This window comes from Astyanax mexicanus, chromosome 2 (assembly GCF_023375975.1).
Source record: "Astyanax mexicanus isolate ESR-SI-001 chromosome 2, AstMex3_surface, whole genome shotgun sequence".
NCBI lineage: Eukaryota > Metazoa > Chordata > Actinopteri > Characiformes > Acestrorhamphidae > Astyanax > Astyanax mexicanus.
In genome coordinates, this window is record NC_064409.1 from 4,608,819 (window position 1) to 4,632,860 (window position 24,042).

A 24,042-nucleotide genomic window follows, 5' to 3' on the forward strand; every position below is an offset into this window, starting at 1 on the left:
ATATATTCAGGCAGTGTACTTCGTAGTAACCAATTACTAGATTAATTTCGATACTAGATACACTTATAAAAATAAAGGTAATCAATTTATGGTGTTCAATGTTTTTTAGGAAAACAATAGGGGGTTATATTGCACCTCTTAAAGCAACCTTTAAATAAGAGTATAAGAAAGATGTACTATTAGAATTTTGACTTGATAAAAGTAGTTAGTAAACAGTAACTAACAAGCCAGTCATTCCTGCCTACTTCCTTTGCATCATGTCCTGCATCAGTTTTGCAATTTGCAGTCCCAGTGGTTAACATTTCGCTATGATAGGAGATCAGTCATTAAAGCTAATTACAGCCACATTTGGGTCGTTTAACCCTTTTAAAGGAGTCTACAGTATTTATGTGGATTGTATAACAATAAATAACAGTTATTTGAACACTAATGCTACAAGGTGTATTAGATTATTGAAATCTATATATATTTTTTTTTTTTTTGTGATGTGTAAAGCTGTAGTGATTTCCTCCTCTCTCTAATTGCACACTTGGCATGACATTCAGCGAAAATGTTTGCTGGCCTGAAAGTAAACATTGGGTATATCACTTTACGGAGATCACTGCACTGACACAACTTCGCCAAGGCTTTTTTGCTTTGTTTATTTTCTCCAGGCCAGGGCTGAACAAGACTCTTCAGAGCTATTCAAAATGGAAATATACTGTATTCCCTCCCTCTGAGCTGATGAGGTGCTCTGAGGTTCACTCCTACGATTTCCAGCAGCAGCAGCGGGGATTTAAAAAAAAAATCTGTGCTGGTTGCTGTGAGTTTGTTTTTTTTACCTGCATTTTAAAAAACATAATAAAATATTAAAAAAGATTACTTCCGCATTTCGGTTAGTTGCTGCGGTAAGTTATCACATCTTCTGCTCCTCTAACATTTTGTTTTCCCACGTAAACTTTTGGGTGTACCAGAACAATCGAATTTGGCAAGAAGTGTGGAAACTTTGAGGAACTCTCAGGAGATGCGATTAAACACTCTGGTTTTTACTGTAGTAGATTTTAAGCATCAGAGATTCTAAGTCTGGTTGTGGTTGGTTTGCGCTGCTGTCGGCCCAGTGCAGGGCCTCCTTAAAAGGCCTATGTAACATGGCTGCCATAGAATGAGTCAGAGAGAGAGACTGAGGACCACACACACACAGCCCTGAACTGGAGGCCCACCACCTCTCTCTCTCTTTCTCTCTCCCTCTCTCTCTCTCTCTCTCTCTCTTTCCCTCTCTCTCTCTCCCTTTCTCCACCCCTCTCTTGCCCCCTCTCTCTCCCTCTCTATTTAACTCACTCTCAGTTCAGTTTAGTTTGCTTTATTGACATGGCAAAATTACATTTGTAATTGTAGTCAAGCATTGTAGTCAAACAGTAAAGAAATACATTCATGGGAAAAAATCAACAGCATACAGCTCTGGAAAAAAATAAGATATCACTTCAGTTTCTGAATCAGTTTCTCTGATTTTGCTATTTATAGATTTATGTTTGAGTAAAACAAACTTGGTTGTTTTATTCTATAAACTACAGACAACATTTCTCCCAAATTCCAAATAAGAATAAATATTGTCATTTAGATCATTTATTTGCAGAAATGATAATGCAAAGAAAACATGTTCATATTTATATAGTTTTAAGAGTTCAGAAATCTAACCCTGGTTTTTAATCACAGTTTTCTCCTCCACCAGTCTTACACACTGCTTTTGGATAACTTTATGCTGCTTTACTCCTGGTGCAAAAATTCAAGCAGTTCTGTTTGGTGGTTTGATGGCTTGTGATCATCCATCTTCCTCTTGATTATATTCCAGAGGTTTTCAATTTGGTAAAATCAAAGAAACTCATCATTTTTAAATGACCTCTAATTAAGTTCCAGAAATATTTTATTGTGGCAATATATACTGAATGTTTGAAGTGTGGAGTTTGGATACTTTAATAATACTTTAACAACAGTATTTACATCAAGCTCATTTATTAACAAAATGGCTTTGAAAAAGACATGAAAAAACACAAGTGCTTTAATACTATACAGATATGATATACACAAATATAAAATCAAATCTCTGATATATACAAAAGCAACAGGTTGTAAGTTCATATTAAATGAGAAATCCGGTGTGAAATTGACATGGGTTGTAGAATAGCTTTTGACTAATAGCCCATCTGTGTTCACCCCCAGCATTACGAAATACATCGCTTTTAGCCGATGCTCCCAAAAGATAGATGATTAAAAAACATGTCTATACACACAGCAACTTGAGGTAGTTGAAATACCTGAAGTATCTGAAGGTACTGTGTGTGTAAAGAGTGTTTTTTTTTTATTAAACTACTGTATCTTTGCACTTTAAAAGCTCTTAATGCCTCGTTTGAAATGTCAGAGGCCAACAAATTCTACCAATGAAGTGTGGAGCTACTTTGAGTTTTTTAATGGTATAAAAATAGCCATGCCCCTAGATACCCTTAATAACACCCTCATAACACAATAACTCTTGGGTGGAGACCCTTATCCACCATTCAAGCCAACACCAAGTGCACCACTGCAACTACTAACTACTATATCACTTCCATTGTAAGCCTGTGTTGGGAGCATCGGCTAAAATTTGTACTCATTATCATGTTTCACTACAACCCAAGTCCATTTCCAAAGGGAATTCTCATTTGTAGAAGCACAAATACCTTAAGAAAATACAATTCTCTGTACAGTAATGATACAAACAGTGGCACTGAACAGCTGCTTTCATTTGCAATTTCAAAATATGGAAGGTAAATGCCAATAAATTTAAGGCAGCAGACACTTTTGTTGCATGTTCATAAAATCCAGTGTTTTCGTCATAAAAAAAACTTGTCCTGAGAAGCTCTCCTGGTTTAAAAGGAGAAATATTATATTACAGTAACGCAGGCCTTCCCTCAAAAGATGTCATGCCCTGTAAAAATGTCCTCACTCTCAGAATCTCTACTCTACTGTAACAGGATACAGTTTAAGTCAACTGCCAAACACATTTTTCTGACAATGAAGAGATGTTTCACACTTATCCCACCGAACAGAGGCACCAAACCACCAAAATCAAGTGGCCTGGAATGTAACAGACTATAGTTCACTACACAGTGCATCTACATGAGAGTCCCATTCTCTCAATACCACCACAGGACGCTCCTATTGTTGAGATATATGTGTATCTGAGATAGATGTAGCTGAAGGATATGAACCAGTTTAATGTCTATTTTTTGAGTCATCCTGCAGAACATCTCCAGTAGGCCTAATGGTTCCATAAGGCTTAGCTCCACGGGTCTGAGCGGTGCTGCTGGTTGTAGTCCTGAAGTTTAATCTGATCCTGGATCTGGTTAATCAGGACCTGAGAGAGCAGAATTCCCACCAGCTGTGAAAGAAGAAGAGTGCAGGAGGTTATTTTGACTCACATGGGACCATATGTGACTGATTTTCAGCTTTAATTTAAGGGGTATAACTAAAAACATTGCAATACATGTTTAATACTTAAAACCCAAATTTAACAGACTCAAAAGTAGTAGGAATATTGAAAAATAATATAATTTGGTACAATAATAAGAAGACCTCAGCTTTACCCAAAAAATATGGATATAAAATCCCTGTACAACATCTTGTAAATTAAAAAAACTCTCACTGTCGAGTGCCGAATGGTCAAGTAGACTAAGGTGTAGCCACTATGATTGGGAGATGGCTGGTTCGAATCCTTGTCATGCAGCTTACCATCAGCTGCCTGAGCCCTGAGAGAGCACAACTGGCCTTGCTCTCTCTTTCTGGGTGGTTACAGTAGATGGTGCTCTTTCCCCTCAGCACTCCTAGGGTGATGTCGATCAGCACAAGGCTGCGTCTGTGAGCTGATGTATCAGAACCGAGTCGCCACGCTTTCCTCCAAGCGTTAGCGCTGTGATGCTACTCGGAAATGCTGCATCAGCAGCAGTTCAAAAAGAGGCGGAGTCTGCTAGACTTTACTTGTGTTGTGGCATCACTAGTGATAGGGGATATACAGCTGGGTAGCTGCTTAACAATTGTAAGACAAAAGCTAAATTGGGAGAAATTGGGAAAAAATGAAAATAAAAAACTCTTATTGTCAAAGTCTACATTCATAAATGTAAATACCTCAAGATGCAAACCCAGGAACAGAAAACCCTCAGGAACAGAACAGTCAGATTAGACACGTAAATACAGTACCTGCTCAGTTTTGAAACATGATGCTTTTGGATGCTTTGGATAGATAAAAGTGAGATTACCTTGAATAGGAATGTAAGAGTTCCTGGACTTCCTGATCTAAAGCATACCACATTATCTTTCAAACATGGTGGAGGAAGTGCTATGACTCGGTTCTGATACATTAGCTCACAGACGCCTTGTGGTGATCGACATCACCCTTTCGTGATGTGGGGAAATAGAGCCATCAACCCACCAAGAGAGAGCAAGACCAATTGTGCTCTCTCGGACTCTGGCTGCTGATGGTGAGCTGCATGACTGGGATTCGAACCAGGGATCTCCTGATCATAGTGGCAGCTTCTAAGTCTACTGGACCATTTGGAGCCTAATGGGTTCATTTTTGATTAAAGTTAAGAATTAATAATTTAGTGCGTTTTGTTAATACACTAGTTAATTGGCAGATTTAGTAAGAGTACTATGGCAAGGGAATCAATAGACTGCTGGACTCCAGATATTCATCTTGTTTGGTAAAAAGCCTGTATGCGCTGGTCATATAAACACAGGGCTGGACTGGTAATCTGGCGTACCGGGCATTTGCCCGGTGGGCCAACAGTCCTCAGGGGCCGATGCTATCGGATTTTTTTTCTTCCCTTTTTTTCTAAGAGACCGGCCCACAATATAGAATGGGGGCGGCCCATTGGCCCATCTTTTATATAGACAGTGGACCTAACCAATCAGGATATATGCTGAAGGCGCCCCCACCCTCTCTCTACGTGCGTGGTCCACTCTTCTCCCGCTATATTCAGTGTTGAGCGCGTATGTTAGAGGAGATGCAGTATAGAGAAAAAGAAGCGTCAGAAGGCGGGTGGTTCAACATATTATAAAAAGCACTCAAACAACTGAAATAACAGATTTTAAAACTGATAATTGATAAGCAAATGATTTGCAATTTAAGCACGACTAAAGCAAGTGAAAAAAAATAAAAAAGTAGAAAAAGTCACATTAGCAAAACGTATGCCCACACTGAATAAGAGTAAAACAGGGTCAAATGCTTATACATAAATTACAAGTCAGTTGTGCTCCGCTAATTATGAGGGGCCTTTCTAAACCAAAATGCCAGGGCCGATTTTTTGTCCTAGTCCAGCCCTGTATAAACATACAGTATGTCAGCCCTGCAGCTTTTAAAAGAAGCTTTCTCAAAATCTTTAGATTAAAAACGTTAAGACTCTTTACCTGAGGAATGGCCAGACCCAGGGCTATGCCTCCCAACAGAAACAGGTTGCTGTGAATCCAGTTCACTAGCTTGTCTATGCAGCCGTTAGTGTAAATGAAGGCATCTGCCTGATTGTGATCTAACTCCTGCATCCCATGCCCACACATGGTGTTTATCACATTCTGTGGACAGAAAGAGAATAAACAACATAGTTACACCTAAATACCAAATATACTCTAAAATCGGTGATATACCATACATGTAACTGTGTAACCGTGGAGTCCTATACTGTGCCAGTGTGTTTTCTATCTTTTTATGATTTTATGACTTTTTTTACATTGTAAATTTAATACTGAAGACTATATTAAAGCTAATCAGGAACACATGTGGAATTATTCTGTAAAGAAAAAAATATTAAACAAACCAGAATGTGTTTTATACTTTAGATACTTTACATAGAATCATGAGTTAAAATATAAATATATTAACACAAATATGATATATAAGAACATATAGGATATTGGGCCTTTTTAGCAGAGTTAAAAACGTTCCTCATAAAACTGTATACTGATACACAGATGTACAGTATCTCATGTCACTATTCTATATATACGCAGGTTCAGAAAAAAAATAGAATATTATTGAAAAGTTACATTATTTCAGTAATTCAGTTCAAAATGTGAAAATCATATATTATACAGATGTATTAAACACACAGTGATCTATTTTAAGTGTTTATTTATTTTATTGTTAATGATTATGGCTTACAGCCAATGAAAACTCAAAAATCAGTGTCTCAGAAAATTTGAATATTATATAAGACCAATTGGTACTTTTTGGCAGTGTGGGCAGTGTGCCAAGTCCTGCTAGAAAATGAAATTAACACCAGCAAATTACTTGTCTCTCCAAACCATCACTGATTGGTGGAAACTTCACACTAGACCTCAAGCAGTTTGGACTGTGTGTCTCTCCACTCTTCCTCCAGACTCTGCTCCCTTGATTTCCTTTAAATGAAATGTAAAATTTACTGATGATCAGTGATGGTTTGGAGAGTCATGATGTCATCTGCTGGTGTTGATCCACTGTGTTTTATTATCAAGTCTAAAGTCAGTGCAGTTTTGTTTTCCCACAAAATCTTACAGCACTTCATGCTTCCCTCTGCTACTGACAACTTCTTTTATGGAGATGTTGATTTCATTTTCCAGCAGGACTTGGCACACTGCCCACACTGCCAAAAGTACCAATAGGTCTTATATAATATTAAAAGTTTCTGAGACACAGATTTTTGCATTTTTTTTTTGGCTGTAAGCCATAATTAATGTCATATAAGAAATAAATTCTTAAAATAGATCAGTCTTTGTGTGATACATCTACATAATATATGAGTTTCACAGTTTGAAATGAATTACTGAAATAAAGTAACTGTGACAAATGTTTAGTTTTACCTCCCCTTTAGAGATCAGACAGCAGGAGAAAGGCACAGCACAGCGCTCTCTGCTCGGGTTTTCATTGGTGCAGTTAAAATATATGTTCTTTGACCAGTCCATGTATGAAGAACCTCCACAGCAGGCAAACTAAAACACATAACATGAGAGGAGAAGATCCAGAACAATGTAATAACACATTAATTAACTAAAAACCATAAAAAACAACAGAGAAAAAGCAATAAAAGCCACAAGATTTGGTCTCAACCTCTTTCTGTCCAAAATCAATGAGGTTCTGAAGGTCCAGATCATCTCTGTAATGTAGGATTGCGTTGTTTATCATTTCTGTCACTTTATGGCGCACCTGCAACGCATGAAACATTAGATATATATATATCTATTAATATACATATATAGAATATACTCTAGATTTAGACTATAAAACAGAAATAAGACACAACCTACACTGACTGGATATAGGCAGCAGAGGGCGCAATGTTACAACATAATACTTTTGGAGTGGATTCATTTTTTGCAGGGCTGTAAATCTATAAAAAAGGGCTTATCAAGTGTTCTTTTGTAAAAAAATCTAAAACGTAATGTCACAATGTGATTTTTCCCCATTATTTTAGCCGTTTAAGCTCCTCAGGTATAGTCAATAACCAGAAAAGGTTAGCAATCCAGTGTACAAAATGTACTAAAACTGAAAAAAGCTATTAAAGCTATTTAAGCAAGGCCAATTTTAATTGTACGACTTATTATATCTCCTTATTAAATTTATGTTAAAAACATTACTTTAATAAGATTTCATGAAGCACATTCTGCTACAACTAGAAAAATATATAATGCACTTTCTAAACCACTCTGTGCATACACATACACTTAAACCTGACACACAGAGAATGCTAATGTTAATGTTAATGTTAAGGTCTTTTACCTTGTCTGAAAAGACAAAACCCAAAATTCCAGCAGCCAACTGCAGCAGAAAGAGGATCGTCAAGCAGATACAGAACTGCAGGGAGAGAAAAACAGGGAGCATACATGTTTATGCATATCATTCCATTCATTTTAATAAGACTTTATTATATATATATATATATATATATATATATATATATATATATATATATATATATATATATATTTTTTTTTTTTAATGAACTTTTTCAAGTAGATTTCTTAACGATTTGTGAAATGAAAAAAATAAGATTTGTGCATGTTTTATTTTTTTCTTTTTACAATTTTATTTCAAATATTTCCCATCTTCTCCCAATTTAGCAAAGCTGCTACTCAGCAATAACAATTGTGCTCTCTCAGGGCTCCGGCATCTGATGGCAAGTTACATGACCAGGATTCGAACCAGAGATCTCCCAATTATAGTGGCAGCGCTTTAAACCACTCGGCACCCATTTGTACATATACTACTCAGATTGTTGTAAACAGGGGTCTATATCACTAGAATTTCTCTTTGTTTAAAAAGAGTGTGTAACAATACATTTTTCATTAATTATTCTAAATTATCAGGAAGTTCAGATTTGTAACACTTAACCAGCCAAAAGGTACATTTGGTATTCTGTATTCTACTAATAAAAATATATATTTTTCATTTGAAAGTCAGATCATTTGGATCTTCAAGCTCTTGTCTCATATTCAGATGATTATAATGTTTATAATAATCTCTACTGGTACAAAAAAAGACTTACTCTGAAAAGTACCCTACTTAACCTCAATATAAGGTACAGCCTCAGCGACAAGCTTTGTACTCTTTTAAGCACAAATCTGTACTTATTTTTCACAGTGTGAGAAGAATCCAGCTTATGAGGGAGTTTTCTGTTTCTCTTTTATGCTGCGGTTCATAAAGTTAGACTGTTTTTCTGAGAACTAAAACTGACCGTCTGCAGGAGGCAGATGTTTTCTCGGAGAGAGCCCACGCAGCCGCAGAAAGTGAGAAAAAACATGAGAACTCCAACAATCAGCAGCAGGATGGAGGGGTCCACCGTCAGACAGGCCATCGCCGTCTCTGAACAGAATAAAGAAAGGCTGATGTTAGCAGACAGATGTGGCTCAGTGTTTCTGCTGGTTTGTGGTGGTGAAAGACACTGACAGGAAATGAAAACAACCACAAAAACATCATGGGAAAATACCTAACTATGCTTTGTGCATAAAAAAATTGAGAAAGTCACAGAACTAAAACTGAGCACTAGAGAGAGTAGAAGCTGAACCTCCATTATTTCACACATAACCACATAGGGCCTTATTTTAGCGATCTATAGGCAAGCTGTGCAGCATGATTTAGGGCGTGTCAGTGTCTCTTTGCTATCATAACGACGGGAAAAGTATGCTTGAGTGGCTTAAAATGCACAAAAGGCATGTACTAATTTTCTTATTTAATCATAAGTGTGTTTTAGCAGCATGTCACTTGTTATAATATTTAAGAACCAGGTGCACTCTGACTTTGGTGGATTGCTATTTTAACAGCACAGCACTTCTACACTTCTCAGCAGAGGAAACTGATTTGCTTGTTCAGGCTGCAAAGGTGCACAAGCAGCTCATTTATGGGAAAAGCAATGCTATTTTATTTTGTATTCTGTTTATTGTTGATCTAAAAGAGTTGGGATCGTGAACTGCTGTGTGTTTTTGTGTGTAACTAGCGTGGTGTATAGGCAGTGCACCTGCTCTGCCAAGATAGCAATGAACATCTGATGGTTGACTCCTGTCATGGTTCAAATTAGTAAGTGGCGCCCCTGTGTTTTCTGTTGCCAAGATAGCAATATATCAGAAATTTACATGAACACACCTCACGTCTAAACCACCACGCCCAATGCCGTAGATATATTTTATATATAGCTCCGGCGTGGAAATAGACTGTTGGTGAACCCATGGTCTTAGAGGCACACATGGGAAATGTGTATATTTCTGAGTGTCTGCATTGTCAAGATAGCAATGAACATCTGACTGTTGATGTTCTGTGTAGGTTGAATTCAGTGAGTGGAGCACCTGTGTTTTCTGTTGCCAAGATAGCAATACACCAGAAATGTACCTGAACACACCTCACTTCCAGACCACCACACTCATGGCATAGATATATTCACAAGCATTTTGCTTTATTTAAACTACACATGCGCAAGGCATAAAAAAATAGACTGTTGGTGGGGTGTAAGATAGTAATGAGCATTGCAATGTGCTTTGCACAGGGTGTAAGATTGCACCAAAAGTGCACCTCTATTGGATATATTGAATAGATGGCAATGTTAAAAATTAAACTTGTAATTTTTTTCATTTGTAACATTTATATTGGTCAATTTACCATGAAATTTGAACAGACAGCCATATTTAAAACCAATACAAATTGAGAAACGAGACATGAACAACTGGTAAAAGACACGGAACGGATGCTAAAAAATGGCTTTTTAAAAAAAGGTTATAAAAATGTCAGAAACACTTACATTTAAAAAATCATTTTTTTCCTATGTACAAAAGAGACTAAATTATGAATGATAGCTAAAAAAAATCATGTTTACACATAATAATCTATTTAACTAAATAAAAAGCATATTATATATTTAAAAAATCATTTTAAATCATGAAACTCTGTGCTCTCTGTCTCCTCAAAAACCTCCAAAAGAAGCACAGCTGGTGTTTATAACTGGTAGAATATACATATTTACACTAATCTAAGGTGAGTGTACTAGCAGCTCTTATAAGTGCAATGACCTGAGAGGAACCATGCTGCTCCTCAGATCAGCTCACCATGTTTAGTTATCCTGGCGTACACTCCGATGGAGATCAGCACCAGAGAGATGATCTGTTATGAAACAGAGAAGCAGACATTAGTCAAACGAGGCTGAAGATATTAGGAGAAGACTCTTAAAAATACACTGACAAAATAAGGACCATCTTTAGCTTTGATTGCAGCACGCATTCACTGTGGCATTGTTTCGATAAGCTTCTGTCACAAGGTTTATTTCAATCCAGTGTTGCTGGATTCATTTTTCACCAAAATCTTGCATCAGCATTGATGATGGTAGAGTCTGACCACTGCACAAAGCAGCTCTTCTCCATCCAGCACATCCCAAAGATTCTCAATGAGGTTAAGGTCTGGACTCTGTGGTGAACTCTCTCTCAATCCATGTGTGAAATGATAAATGATGATCTCATGCTCCCTGAACCCTGAACTCTTTCACAATTCCAGACCCATGAATCCTGACATTATCATCTTGGAATATGAAGAAAAAATCCATTGATTCAGGAATAACCTGGTCTATAATATTCAGTATATTCAGGTAGAGTCAGCTGACCTTATTCTTTCAGCACATACTGTTGCTGAACCTAAACCTGCAGACCAACTGCAGCATCAACCAACCAACCAACCCCACATCATTTACTTACTTAAAAAACAGGTAGAGACTTTTTTGGCATATAGTCTGTGGATTGATTAGTAGTCCAGATACTTAAATGTTTGTTTAAAACACTGACAATTATTGAAATAATAATATATAATAATATACCCCATTTTATGTAGGTTTGCAATGAGGAAAAACTTTTGTTTAGGATATTCTTTGCCCTTAAATGATATCCATTAGAGCTTCTACAGTAAGGGCGCAGCCTTTAAGAAAGGCATGTGGATTTCCCAGAGGGGGAAATGGAGAGGGGCATGTTAAAACCGGTACTGAAACAGGCAGGAAGAGGCAGTTCAGCCTTAACACGGTTCACAGGTCACACGGTGACACCAAAAACTGTGTATTGTGAATTGAAAAGCACTTGCTCTATTAGAAATTTGGGAGAAATGTTGTCTGTAGTTTGTAGAATAAAAAAAACAACGTTGTTAATTTTATTTAAAAATCAGAGAAACTGATTCAGAAACTGAAGTGGTCTCTTTTTTTCCAGATCTTTATGTCTACTTTAAAAACAGTGCAGTAAATTAATGGTACTGTATTTTCACAGTTGCAGACTGGATTCTGAGCTCAAAGTGAACAAAACAGGAAAGGGTTGCTTTATTGACTCTAGTGAACCTGTCATCAAAACAGAACAGAGAGCGATAAACCTCCACTCATTTATGTTTCACTTCACCATATAAAATGTCCAAGTTCCTTTAACACAAAGCACTGCTTACAGCCAAGCCTTCTTAACCCAGCGCTCGGGTTACTGGAGCTTTTCATTCAGTGAAAACACTGGAAATGGGATCTCTGTCGAGCACAAGACACTGCATGTAGTAGTGTGTGTATCACTATTCTTACAGTGAGTTTACTCATCTCTTACTTCACTCTTGACTGATCAGTTTCATTTTAACAGAATGTTTTACTTTATTTAAACCTTTTTATTTGTGTCATTGTGCACTAAACTCTAAAACCCAATAAGGTCACTAAACTCGTGTAAACTTGTAACCGATTACCTAAGAAATGTTAAATTCATGTAATATAGTTTTTAAGTACAGGGAACTTGACAAATATATAAACATATATATTTGAAATTAGGATTTCCCAGAACTTGGGTTTATCTAGTTTCCCCAAGAACTAGATACTACATTGGTTTTAGTAAGAATTAAATAGTTAATATAATTCCCGCCAACTTAACCAGAACACATAATAAATTATAGTACATTCTTTTTTTTTTGTTATTATGCATAACAAATTTACTTTAAATGTAAAAGTCAGTATTCTCTTTTATTTCATTCAAGTATTTTTTAAATCATTTTTTAAAAATACTTTTTATACTTTTTATTTTTTTTTAATACAAGTAGATGAAGAAGGAAAATGCTTTAAAGTGAACAGTATTGAGAGCACAGCCAACACAGTGTACCTGCAGCTCAGAAAATGATGCTTGTTCTTACAGCCTACAACACAGAAACCAATCAGTTAATCATAATATATGTATATATATATATAAATATATAAATATATATATATATATATATATATGTCGTTTCAAGATTTATGTTTCTCTCTTAATCTTCATCAGACACTGTAAAAACTACAACACATGCATTTCTCAGTCTTTCCAATGTTTCTTGAGCTCCTGTCTGTTCCTTGTTATGCTTAAACAAATTATCTAGAAAAACAGTACCATGTAGAACTCAAATTACACAAGATTAATCTCTGTGTCCCCATAAAGCATGTAAATATACATTAATACACATATATAAAACAAATATACAAAATTCATGCCCTCCATCTTTCTATTTTTCCACACTTCGAAATGATAGAAACAGCAAAAAATGAGGTTAAAATGCCCTTTATATTGTCATAGGAGTTGCTCAGAGTGGGCTCCTGCAGGTATGCCACTATGATTAGTAGATCGCTGTTTCGAATCCTGGTTATGTAGCTTGCTATCAGCTTCTGGAGCCCCGAAAGAGCACAATTGGTCTTGCTCTCTTGGGTACAGTACAGTAGATGGCGCTCTTTCTCCTCATCACTCCTAGGGTGATGTGGATCAGTACAAGGCTGCATCTGTGAGCTGATGTATTAGAACCGAGTCGCTGCGCTTTTCTCCGAGTGTTAGCGTTGTGATGCTACTCGGTAATGCTGCATCAGCAGCAATTTAAAAAGAGGCGGAGTCTGACTTCACATGTATCGGAGGAGGCGTGTGTCAGTCTTCACCCTCCTGGTGTGCTTGGGCATCACTAGTAATGGAAGGGAGGGTTCTTAATGAGTTCGTTGAGTAATTGACCTTGTAAATTTGGGAGAAAATAGGATATAATTATGATTGGTGATAGTTAGGGGTGGGCAATATTATATCGTATACAATATATCGTGACACAGAAATATCATGATATTAAAAATCCATTTCGTGATAATAGGGATGGTTTGTCTTAAAACTAGTCTATTATTTACTGTGAAGCTTTAAGTGTATTTATTGTATAATTGTTTTAGTTTGCAGTTTATATGCATGAAAATATTCTGCAATATTTTTTGCTGCATTATATTATTTATTTTGCCACATTATGATTATACTGTTATACTATTATACTATATTCCTGAAATGAATGAATTATTTTTCAGTTTTCCTATATCGCCAAGAATATCGTTATCGCAAAAATACCCTGAAATATCGTGATATTGTTTTAGAGCCATATCGCCCAGCCCTAGTGATAGCTAGTGAGTAAATATGTAATCTAATTTGTTCTGTGAATATTTGAGTGTGAATGGAATGAGTGACCTCTATGTTACTGCATTTCTAGACACACTGGTAAGGCAAATTCCTTCAGTGCCTGTCCAATAGGTTTATACAAGCTTAGGCTTGTCCTGTTTCTGAGAAAATGTACATTCCTCTATGCAACATGTTTGCAACACTATACAGGTTCAGCTTATTCAGCCAGTTTAGAGAACTGGATCAGGACTTGTAAATCCTGTGCTGTCTGATAGGCCTTGTGCATTTTTAAGATACAGGATCTCAGTCAGTTTGAATGTATTAATACTACAATAAATAAAGTATTTGGAAAGTAAACATTACTAAAGAATTACAAAATTACTAATACTACTATTAAGTAAATAATAAAAGCCATGGGAGAATGTGGCTTTGGTTGTAGTAAAATCTACTAAATACACTGAGTAAAATCTAATTGAGTAAACTTCTTGCAAAGTAACATTTACTGAAAGAAATGTAGTTAAAAACACTTCAGTTTATTGTGTTTTTACTTTTTTTTATTTCTTTGTTTCGTATGCAGATGCCTTGTTTGAACTGCAAAAGTGCAATTAAAAAAAAGTGATTTTTTTACTCTAAAATAAAAACAAAATACTCTAATAAAATGTTTTTAAATGCCTTTGTTTCTATATTTTTATAAAGTTTTGTTGTAGTGTTGTAGTGTTTTTCTGTTGACATGTACAACAAGTTTGTTAATCTAACTAAAAATGTTTTAGCAACTAATTTCAACACATTTTTTCTACACACTAAGAAAAGTAAGTACAGATTTGTACTTAAAAGAGTATAAAGCTTGTTGCTGGGGCTGTACCTTATATTAAGGTAGAAAAAAGTACCTTTCAGTGAAAGTCTTTTTTTTATACCCATGTTTTATGTGCCAGTAGATTATAAAGATTATAAACATTATCATTAACTGAAAATGTGTCAAAAACTTGATGATCCAAAATTGTCTGGCTTTCAAATAAAAAAAAGGACAATTAAAATATACGTAGTTTATCAGTGCAGTGATACAGAATACTGAATGTACCTTTTGGCTTCAGGTTAAATGGTACAAATCTGTACTTATTGCTGTTAGGTTAAATTCAGCCAACTTTAAATATTAGATAGTGATAAAAGAACTATGATAAATTCTATGTTGAAGGGATTTAATAATTGAAGTTTAGCTAAACTTTTAGACTGTCAACTTAATTGTGTAAGTGCAGAGAGAATAATAGAAAAAAATGAGTCATAAAGTTGTACTAACTTAAAAAAGAACAGGAAATTAGTAACTTAATTATTTTAAGTTGAAGTGACTTCAAATATTTTACACTGTGGTCATTAATTTAACCCTTGTGTGGTGTTCGGGTCTGTGGGACCCGTTTTCATTTTTCATCAAATGATACTGAAAAAATGTTTTTTCTAACTCAAACTCATTGGCATTGGCTCATTTTTTGTGAAAAACATATATCAAAACACATTTTCGATAAACACACACTGTACACCCCCCCCCCCCCACCCCACACACACATTTATATTACATACAGTATGTTTGGCCAAGGGCTAATAAACATTGCTTCATTTGTACATTTGAAACTAAACAAATTTTCTACTCATATCTTGAGTTTAATTCATTTTCTTTTACATTTTATTAAAAAACTAATAAAAAAAGAGTAGCACTTTTTGAAAGAAATGTAACATAAGAAAGGTAAAGGGCAAATATTAACCATGTAAGCTGTTTATATTGCTTACAATTTAGGTGAAGCGAGCATGTGTAAAGCATTTTAATGTAAAATTGCTTAATTTTGCTGAATTAAATACAAGTAACAAAGTAAACGAGTAACACAAATATGAACACCACACAAGGGTTAACATTCCTTTCATAAATTTCATATACAATTCTGATGATCGTACTTTAATCACAGTCTATCTAAGTTAAACTCAAGTGGAAAAAATAAATCTCTGGCTACAATAGCTGCCTGTTTTTGTGGATTTTAATGTAAAATCTTCTTAGGCATTTGTATTCCTGTAAAGCCCCCCAAAAGCACAAAGCATTCACACTGCACTGATGCACTGATAGGGTATAAAGTATTTAGTGTAATGCTGGGCATGGTGCAAAAAAGCATGACTAAAGGTCTTAGAGCTAACTTTAGCGAAACAAATATGTAATAACTGATACTTTCTATCCCGGCCTCGCTGATTTTCAGGGTTTTTTTATATAGTGGGCGTTGAATTCTCTCACTGAAGGGGCATTATTCATCTGGACCCTTCGTTTGTGAGCTACTGAATAAAAAGTGAAAGGCCGCATGGGGCCCACAAACCCCCTCCACCCCCAAAAAACTCAGTGTTGCACTATCAGCATATGAATAAATGAGACTTGCTGCTTAGCAACAGCGAGAAGTTCAAAAAGAGGTTGCAAAAGCAGACTGGCAGAATAAACAGCGAAGAGAAAAAGAGCGCTTTTCACTTTGTTTCTGGATCCCATCGTAAGTTCATTACGATTCTGATGAGATAAACTGGATCTTATAGTTCACACTCAAGTGTCACAGATTAGCTTCAAAGTGTTAGCAGCTTTAGGTCAAGGCCTGGTCAACATCTCGCATGATAAAACACACGGATAAGGCTTTTACAGCATAAGTAGAATGAGTCTGCTGTTATCAGCCACCAGAGGGGGAAAGTAATGAATTACATATACTCAAGTTACTGTAATTGAGTAGATTTTATGAGTAATTTGTAATTTTTAAAGTAGTTTTTAAAATAGGTAATGTTACTTTTACTCAAGTACATTTTGACACAAGTAATTTACTTTGCTACATTGGAAAACTCACAATTACTGAGTAACAAATAAAATGCTGGGGAAAAAAAACAATTGTCTGAATTAAAAAAAAGAAATAATTGGCGCAGATGCACCGGCGCACGGATGCTTCCACATCAAACCTGTGCATGTGATGGTAAATGTTTTTATCATTAAACAATCTGCTTTAATGTAAAAAAAAAAAAAAAAACATTTAAAGCATAGCAATTGCAAGTTAAAATATATCAATGACCTGTAAAACTATAAAAATACAGTTTATAGTCACCTATATGACCATAATTTTTTAACAATAAAGAAAAAAATGGATCATAGAAACCTATACCACTTGTTCTTGAAAATGTTTTATAAGGGTGGTCCGAACAAATACTGCCTGAAAGATCCAAATTATTATGTGAACTAATAGTTCATTAAAAACAATTTAATTTATGATTTGTTGTACTTTTTTTAAATCAAATAATTAAAAGTAACTATGTAACTATGTAATTTTTACTTTTACTTGAGTCGATGTTTAGATGGGTACTTTTTTTTAGTAAAGTAAAGATACTTTTACTTAATTACAATTTTTCAGTACTTTTTCCACCTCTGTCAGCCACCAGCAGAGATGAGTAAAATAGTTCTAGAGACCCAGACTTGAGTAAAAGTACTTTTAAGTGCTCTATCAAAAAACATCTTAAAATACTATCACTAAAATATTCAAGTAGTTTACTGTAAAATGTAGTTGTGAAGTACTGAGAGTAAAAGTACAGTACTGTGTTAAAAACAGCAAGCACATGATTGTGCATGATACAGTTCTGCAATTAAGAGACCACTTCATTTTCCAAATCAGTTTCTCTGATTTTGCTATTTATAGGTTCATGTTTGAATAAAATGAACATTGTTGTTTTATTCTATAAAGTATAGACAACATTTCTCCGTAATTCAGAATAAAAATATTGTCATTTAGAGCATTTATTTGCAGAAAAGGAGAAATGGCTGAAACAACAAAAAAGATGCAGAGCTTTCAGACCTCAAATAATGCAAAGAAAACAAGTTCATATTCATAAAGTTTTAAGAGTTCAGAAATCAATATTTGGTGGAATAACCCTGGTTGGTTTTTAATCACAGTTTTTATAATGCATTTTGGCATCATGTTCTCCTCCACCAGTCTTACACACTGCTTTTGGATAACTTTATGCTGCTTTACTCCTGGTGCAAAAATTCAAGCAGTTCAGTTTGGTGGTTTGATGGCTTGTGATCATCCATCTTCCTCTTGATTATATTGTAGAGGTTTTCAATTCGGCAAAATTAGAGAAAATCATAATTTTTAAGTGGTCTTTTTTTAACTGGTCCCCTAACTAAGATATTATATTATGATACTAATAATAATGCACTCCAAAAATCTCTATATATCCAGGATTAAAGTAAAATAAATGATACTGGACAGATATAATCTGTCTCTAGTAGATATATAATGGGAAATGAGAACAGTGTGAATTTTTCTTTTGCTAAAAACAGCAAAAAAATGTAGTATTTCCTACATGTTTGTCAGCCACACAAACTAGTGCTGAAACTAAAAACAGGCCAGGCTGATGACTGTAGGCCTTGTAGCTTAGTACACATTTAAAAAGTCCAGCCTAACACGCAAATACAAGACTATACACGCTCAGCCTTTCTGTATCTTAACTTCACTGTCTGGTGCAACCCACAGGATGGATTCCTCCTTCAAGTCTTGACTGCTCACACTGTTTCTCTCCTTCAGTGTCTATGCTCTCCCTGTAATGAAGCATACATTTATTATCTATAACTGCAGCACTAGATCATCACACTAGCTCCATCATGTTTGACCTTTAGTATGACGTTAATTTTTTTTTAATCATATGTTTGAGTTTTATAGCAAATGTAATGATACATAAACATTTTGCCCAGTCTCTTACTTATTAATAAATAATTAACAAAAATGACCTTAACTGAGGTAAGTGAGCCCTGTAGTTCTTTAGATGTTGTTCTGTGTTCTTCTGTGACCTCTTGGATGAGTGGTCCATGCCCTTTTGGAATAATGCCAGTAAGCCAGTGGTGTCACGTCCTGACACGCCCTGTTCCTGTTTTGTCTCATGTCTCTGTGTGTTTTCCCCACGTGACCTGTGCCCCTCTGTGTCTCCTGTCTCAGTAGTTTTCCACCACGTGTCTCATTTTGTAGCTCCGCCCCTTCCCCAGGTGTTTCCACTTCCAGTGTGTTTCCTGTTCATATAAATAATAGATCCCCTGTGCCACTTTGTCTTCGTCGGTCTTTGCACTAACCTCTGTTGTTTTGTCGTTCTTGTGTTCTCTATCTCAGCCCTCGTTTTCATAGCCTTAGCCCTTGTCCATTGTCCTTTGTTCATCTTCTTTTTTTTTCTAGTTTATCCTTTCTTGTTTATTTCTCATTGATCTCTTGTTGTTTTCCACTCCCTCGTTCTTTTCTTTTCTTGGATGAGTGGTCCATGCCCTTTTGGAGTAATGCCAGTTAGCCAGTGGTGTTACGTCCTGACACGCCCTGTTCCTGTTTTGTCTCATGTCTCTGCATGTTTTCCTCACGTGACCTGTGCCCCCTCTGTGTCTCCTGTCTCAGTAGTTTTCCACCAAGTGTCTCATTTTGTAGCTCCGCCCCTTCCCCAGGTGTTTCCACTTCTAGTGTGTTTCCGGTTCATATAAATAGATCCCCTGTGCCACTTTGTCTTCGTCGGTCTTTGCTTTTTCTATCTCAGCCCTCGTTTTCATAGCCTTAGCCCTTGTCCTTTGTCCTTTGTTTATCTTCTTGTTTTTTTCTCATTGATCTCTTGTTTTTTTCCAGTCCCTGGTTCTTTTATTTGTTTTGTTTTCTCTCGTTTCAGTTATTAGTTATTCCCTTGTATATATTCCCTGTTTATTTATTATCATTATCTCCAGTTGTGGTTGGTTTATGTTCTCTGGTTTGTTTTGGTTGTTGGTTATCTGTGTTATCTTTGTTTCGTGTTGCTCGTTCCTTGTTTCTTTGTTTATTTGTTATTTATTTAATAAATTATTTATTTCGCATTACCTGCATTTACGTCCGCCCCACGTCCTCCCTGCTGCGGCACACCTGACAGCCGGTCAATCTGCATTTGTGAATAATAGCTCTCACTGTGGTCCACTGTAGTCCAAAGGTTTTGGGATGGGGGATCATTATGTGTTGCTTTTTGAGATATTTTATTCTGCTTCATGTTGTCAGATTCTGTTTACAGAGGTTTGGTAGTAATCAGGCCTGGGTGTGGCTAATGAAATTGAATTCAGGCAATAACTTTTTGTTTTACATTAAATCATCATTTAAAAATTGATTTTTAAATTTACTCATGTTATTCTTGTCTGATTTAAAAAAAAATGTTTTATAATCTGAAAAATTCAAGACACTATATATAGCCACTAGCTTTACTAAATGTTCTCAGTCTAAAGTTGACCCCTTTTTTAGGGGATGTAGCTTCATAATATGCATGTAAATAAAAACAGCAGGTATCAATCTGATCTTTCTCTCACTCTCAGACACTCAGCAAATAAAAAAGCTAAATATGCCCAGAGCACGTTTAAACCTGCTGCTCTGTTAAAGTCTGAGAGCATTAATCATTATCCAGAGAGCACGAGGAACAGCTCAATCTTTAAACCAAACCCTGGAGTTTGAGCCAAAACGGAGGAACCTGCAAACTTCAGGTTTTAACTAGAACTGTGCCTGTGCTTTTCCAGTTCCTTACTGTGTTCCTCACAGTGAAAACTAGGGGTGTGCCTTATCATATCGATTTTATTCAAATATTTTATATCAAATTGAAAACCTCTGGAATATAATCAGGAGGAAGATGGATGATCACAAGCTGAAACTGAACTGCTTGAATTTTTGCACCAGGAGAAAAGCACCATACAGTTATCCAAAAGCAGTGTGTAAGACTGGTGGAGGAGAACAAGATGCCAAGATGCATGAAAACTGTGATTAAAAACCAGAGTTATTCCACCAAATATTGATTTCTGAACTCTTAAAACTTTATGAATAAGAACTTGTTTTCTTTTCCATTTCTCATTTTATGCAAATAAATGCTCTAAATGACAATATTTCTATTTAGAATGTGGGAGAAATGTTGTCTGTAGTTTATAGAATAAAACAACAATGTGCATTTTACTCAAACATAAACCTATAAATAGCAAAATCTGAGAAACTGATTCAGAAACTGAAATGGTCTCAAGTTCCACAGATCAGCTGTTGGTTTCTACTGCTGATAAAACTTCCACTCACCCAGAAGATCGTGTTAAAGAAGAACAGCAGGTACTTCACCACCGGACTGACGAAGCTGAACTCTTCATCCCCCTGCGCTCCTCTCCCTCCTGTTCTCCCCATGCTGGCTGTTCAGCTGCAGGGCTGTTCTGTCAGGCTGAAGAATGAAGAGTGAAGCTGATCCTGTATAGCAGGATCCACCACAGTCTGGGGGTGGCACGCCCTCCCCCTCAGACACGCATTTCTCTCTCAGCCAGTCAGCTGCACACTGACCACCCAGCCCACACTACTGCAGCACTACTGCACACTACTGCACAGTTTCCTGTTTATCTGAGCTGCAGTTCAGTACTGTGGGCGTTCCTGCTCTTCTGTACAATCGCCTCAGCATTCCTTGTGATAAAGTTATTATTTAGATATAATAACAGTGTTCTTGAACTATATACAGAAAAATTAAAGTATACATTTTCTATTTTACCTGCTTAATCAGTATTACAATATAGCTTGAAAAAAGTATACTTTATTTGGCTGTGCTAATTTTGTACTGAAAAAAATTAAGAGAGCACTTCAGTTGAATCAGTTTCTCTAATTTTGCTATTTATAGATATATGTTTGAGTAAAATTAACATTGGTTTTTTATTATTCTATAAATTACGGACAACATTTCTCCCAAATACTGCTTAAAGTACACTTAAAGTTTTTTTTTTCCCCAGTAGCATTACGGTGTACACAAAATACATTATGTGCATCAATACACAAAGTTGCACATTTACAATATACTTCAAATTTATTAAAAATTATGCTTAGGGGCGCCGAGTGGTTCAGTGGTCTAAAGCGCTGCCACTATGATCTGCAGGCGCTCAGAGGGAGCAAAATTAGCCTTGTTCCCTCCGGGTGGGTAGATGGCGCTCTCTTCCCACATCACTCCTGTGGTGATGTCTGCAGCACTGGGCGTCTGTGAGCTGATGTACCGGAACCGAGTCGCTGCACTTTCCTCCAAGCGCGCTGGCTGCTGGGCAATGCTGCATCAGCAGCAGCTAGAAAAGAAAAAATAAACTAAAACAAAATTGCAGTGTTATGTTTTAATGTTATGTAAAACTACTGTTTTATATGTTGGTCTTTCAAAAAAAAATAAAGTAGGGAAACATTAAAAAAAAGTTAAAATTTTCTTTTTTATGAAAAACGAGTGAATTAAACTAATTGAACCATTATCTTTTAGAGTTAAGGAACACTATTTCACTAAATATGAATTATATTTCATTATAATTAATTAGCAATGAAGTTAGCAACTAAATATTTACACTGTGTTTTTTCAGATATCTTTTGGATAATTAAACGTGCGACAGGTGAATATGACTCGGGATCACCACTGCTGGTTCTGACAAACAAACATAACGTATAACTAACTAAAATAATAAATAATATAAGAATGGGATAGACACTAAAAGTAATATACAACACAGTCACAAATAGACACACAGGAGAAAAGAGACACAAGAAAATTAAGTGTAATATAACAGTGAGATTGTACCATTTTATTTTTTTGTACCAAATTATTGTTTCTGATTTATACAGTATTCTATACTACAGAGAATCTCAGATTCAGGATTTAAACAGAGGAAAACAAACAACAACAGTGCCAAGCAATTAACTACAGTGTTTCCTACCGTATTTATCTATTAAATTTAGTGCAGAAACTGTAGTGAACTGTTGGTGACCTTTGGTTGATAGAGCAGATCTTGTGGTATTCCACAGGGTTTTACTCTAGGACCAATGAAACTTTATAATGTTAATAGCTTACATAGTTACAGGTTCTAACTGGTAAAACACTAAACACTAACTAATGTAATATAGGAAACTTTATAGATTTAAGTCCTTAATATTTTAATTAAGGAAGCAGTTTATTTATTCAAAAAATAGATAAAATATATATAAACTATGACAATTTGACTAATTTAAGAATCAGACTCAAAATAACTTGATTGATGACTTTTTGTGCTTGTTTTAAGTTCAAATTACTTAAAATAAGGTAATAAATCTAAGTAAAACTGATGAAGATAATTAGATAAAAACACTAAGACAATGCTTAGTAAGACAAAAAAAGTCTTATTAGAGAAGAGAATAAGATTTATTGCCTTAAAATTAGAACATTTCACTTGCTAAGATTTATTTTATATTTTTTTGCACTGCACCTAGTGTACCACACTGTGATGCTTTAAGTATCACCATTTTTACCCATATTACAGTTCTTGTATTTATTTCTGTAATTAATCAGTGTGATATCTTGGTTAGATCTTAATTATCTAAGTTATTTAGTGCCCTCTGAAAGGCTTTGAGTTTGCATTTGGGAATCTTAGGGCACAAACGCCAAGTGCACACAAGTCTCACAAACAGGAGTGAATTAAGTTAAGAAAGAAAGAAGACTCAGGAATAAATGAAGGCCATCAGAGGTTTAACATACACTGAGAGCAGCGTTTACTGAAACCATGGCAATTTTATTGAAGGTAAACCTCAGAAAAGAGGGCCCTCTTGAGGCAGAGGACTTTCACAGCTCAGCTCAGAAGACCCCTTTAGGAAGGCCATCTGAGCGCCAGCTGGCTTTCCTTCACTGGTCTGATGAGGCTGCTGCTGCTGCTGTGGAAGAATGAGCTCCTTGTTGGACTTTGGGTGTCTTTGTGAGAAACTCCTAAAGCAGGCTATTGTGTACCTGCTGGGGTTTTCGGTTGCGTTTTTTTCTCTTTCTTTCTTTTTTCTAAACCTCAAGAGTAATAAAATGTAAAGCAGGAATGACCTTAATACAGTGATTGAGGAGGATTTTGTGTGCTGTTGGTTAATACTACATTTAATATATACAGAGGTTGGACAATGTAACTGAAACACCTGGTTTTAGAGCACAATAATTGATTGTGGTGACGGACAGTTCTGGTGGAAACAGGAGAGTTGAGGTGCACATTGAATTCTGCCGTGATTTGATCAGCCGTGGTTTTATGTTTTTTGGATACAATCCGGGTTAGCATCCAAACATCCCTTTCAGACAGCTTCCTCTTACAGCGTCCACAGTTAA

General features: G+C 35.8%; 1 protein-coding gene across 1 annotated transcript; it reads right to left on the bottom strand.

Moving 5' to 3' along the window:
* Positions 1-1,323: 1,323 nt before the first annotated feature.
* tspan33a (tetraspanin 33a) lies at positions 1,324-21,239 on the bottom strand. The gene is made up of 8 exons (XM_022671796.2): positions 21,003-21,239; positions 10,573-10,627; positions 8,715-8,842; positions 7,760-7,834; positions 7,091-7,186; positions 6,844-6,972; positions 5,419-5,580; positions 1,324-3,394 (listed from the first exon to the last, which is right to left on the bottom strand). Exons 1-8 carry the CDS (start codon positions 21,102-21,104, stop codon positions 3,293-3,295), a joined length of 849 nt encoding a protein of 282 aa, XP_022527517.1. The 5' UTR covers positions 21,105-21,239; the 3' UTR covers positions 1,324-3,292.
* Between the last annotated feature and the right edge of the window lie 2,803 nt (positions 21,240-24,042).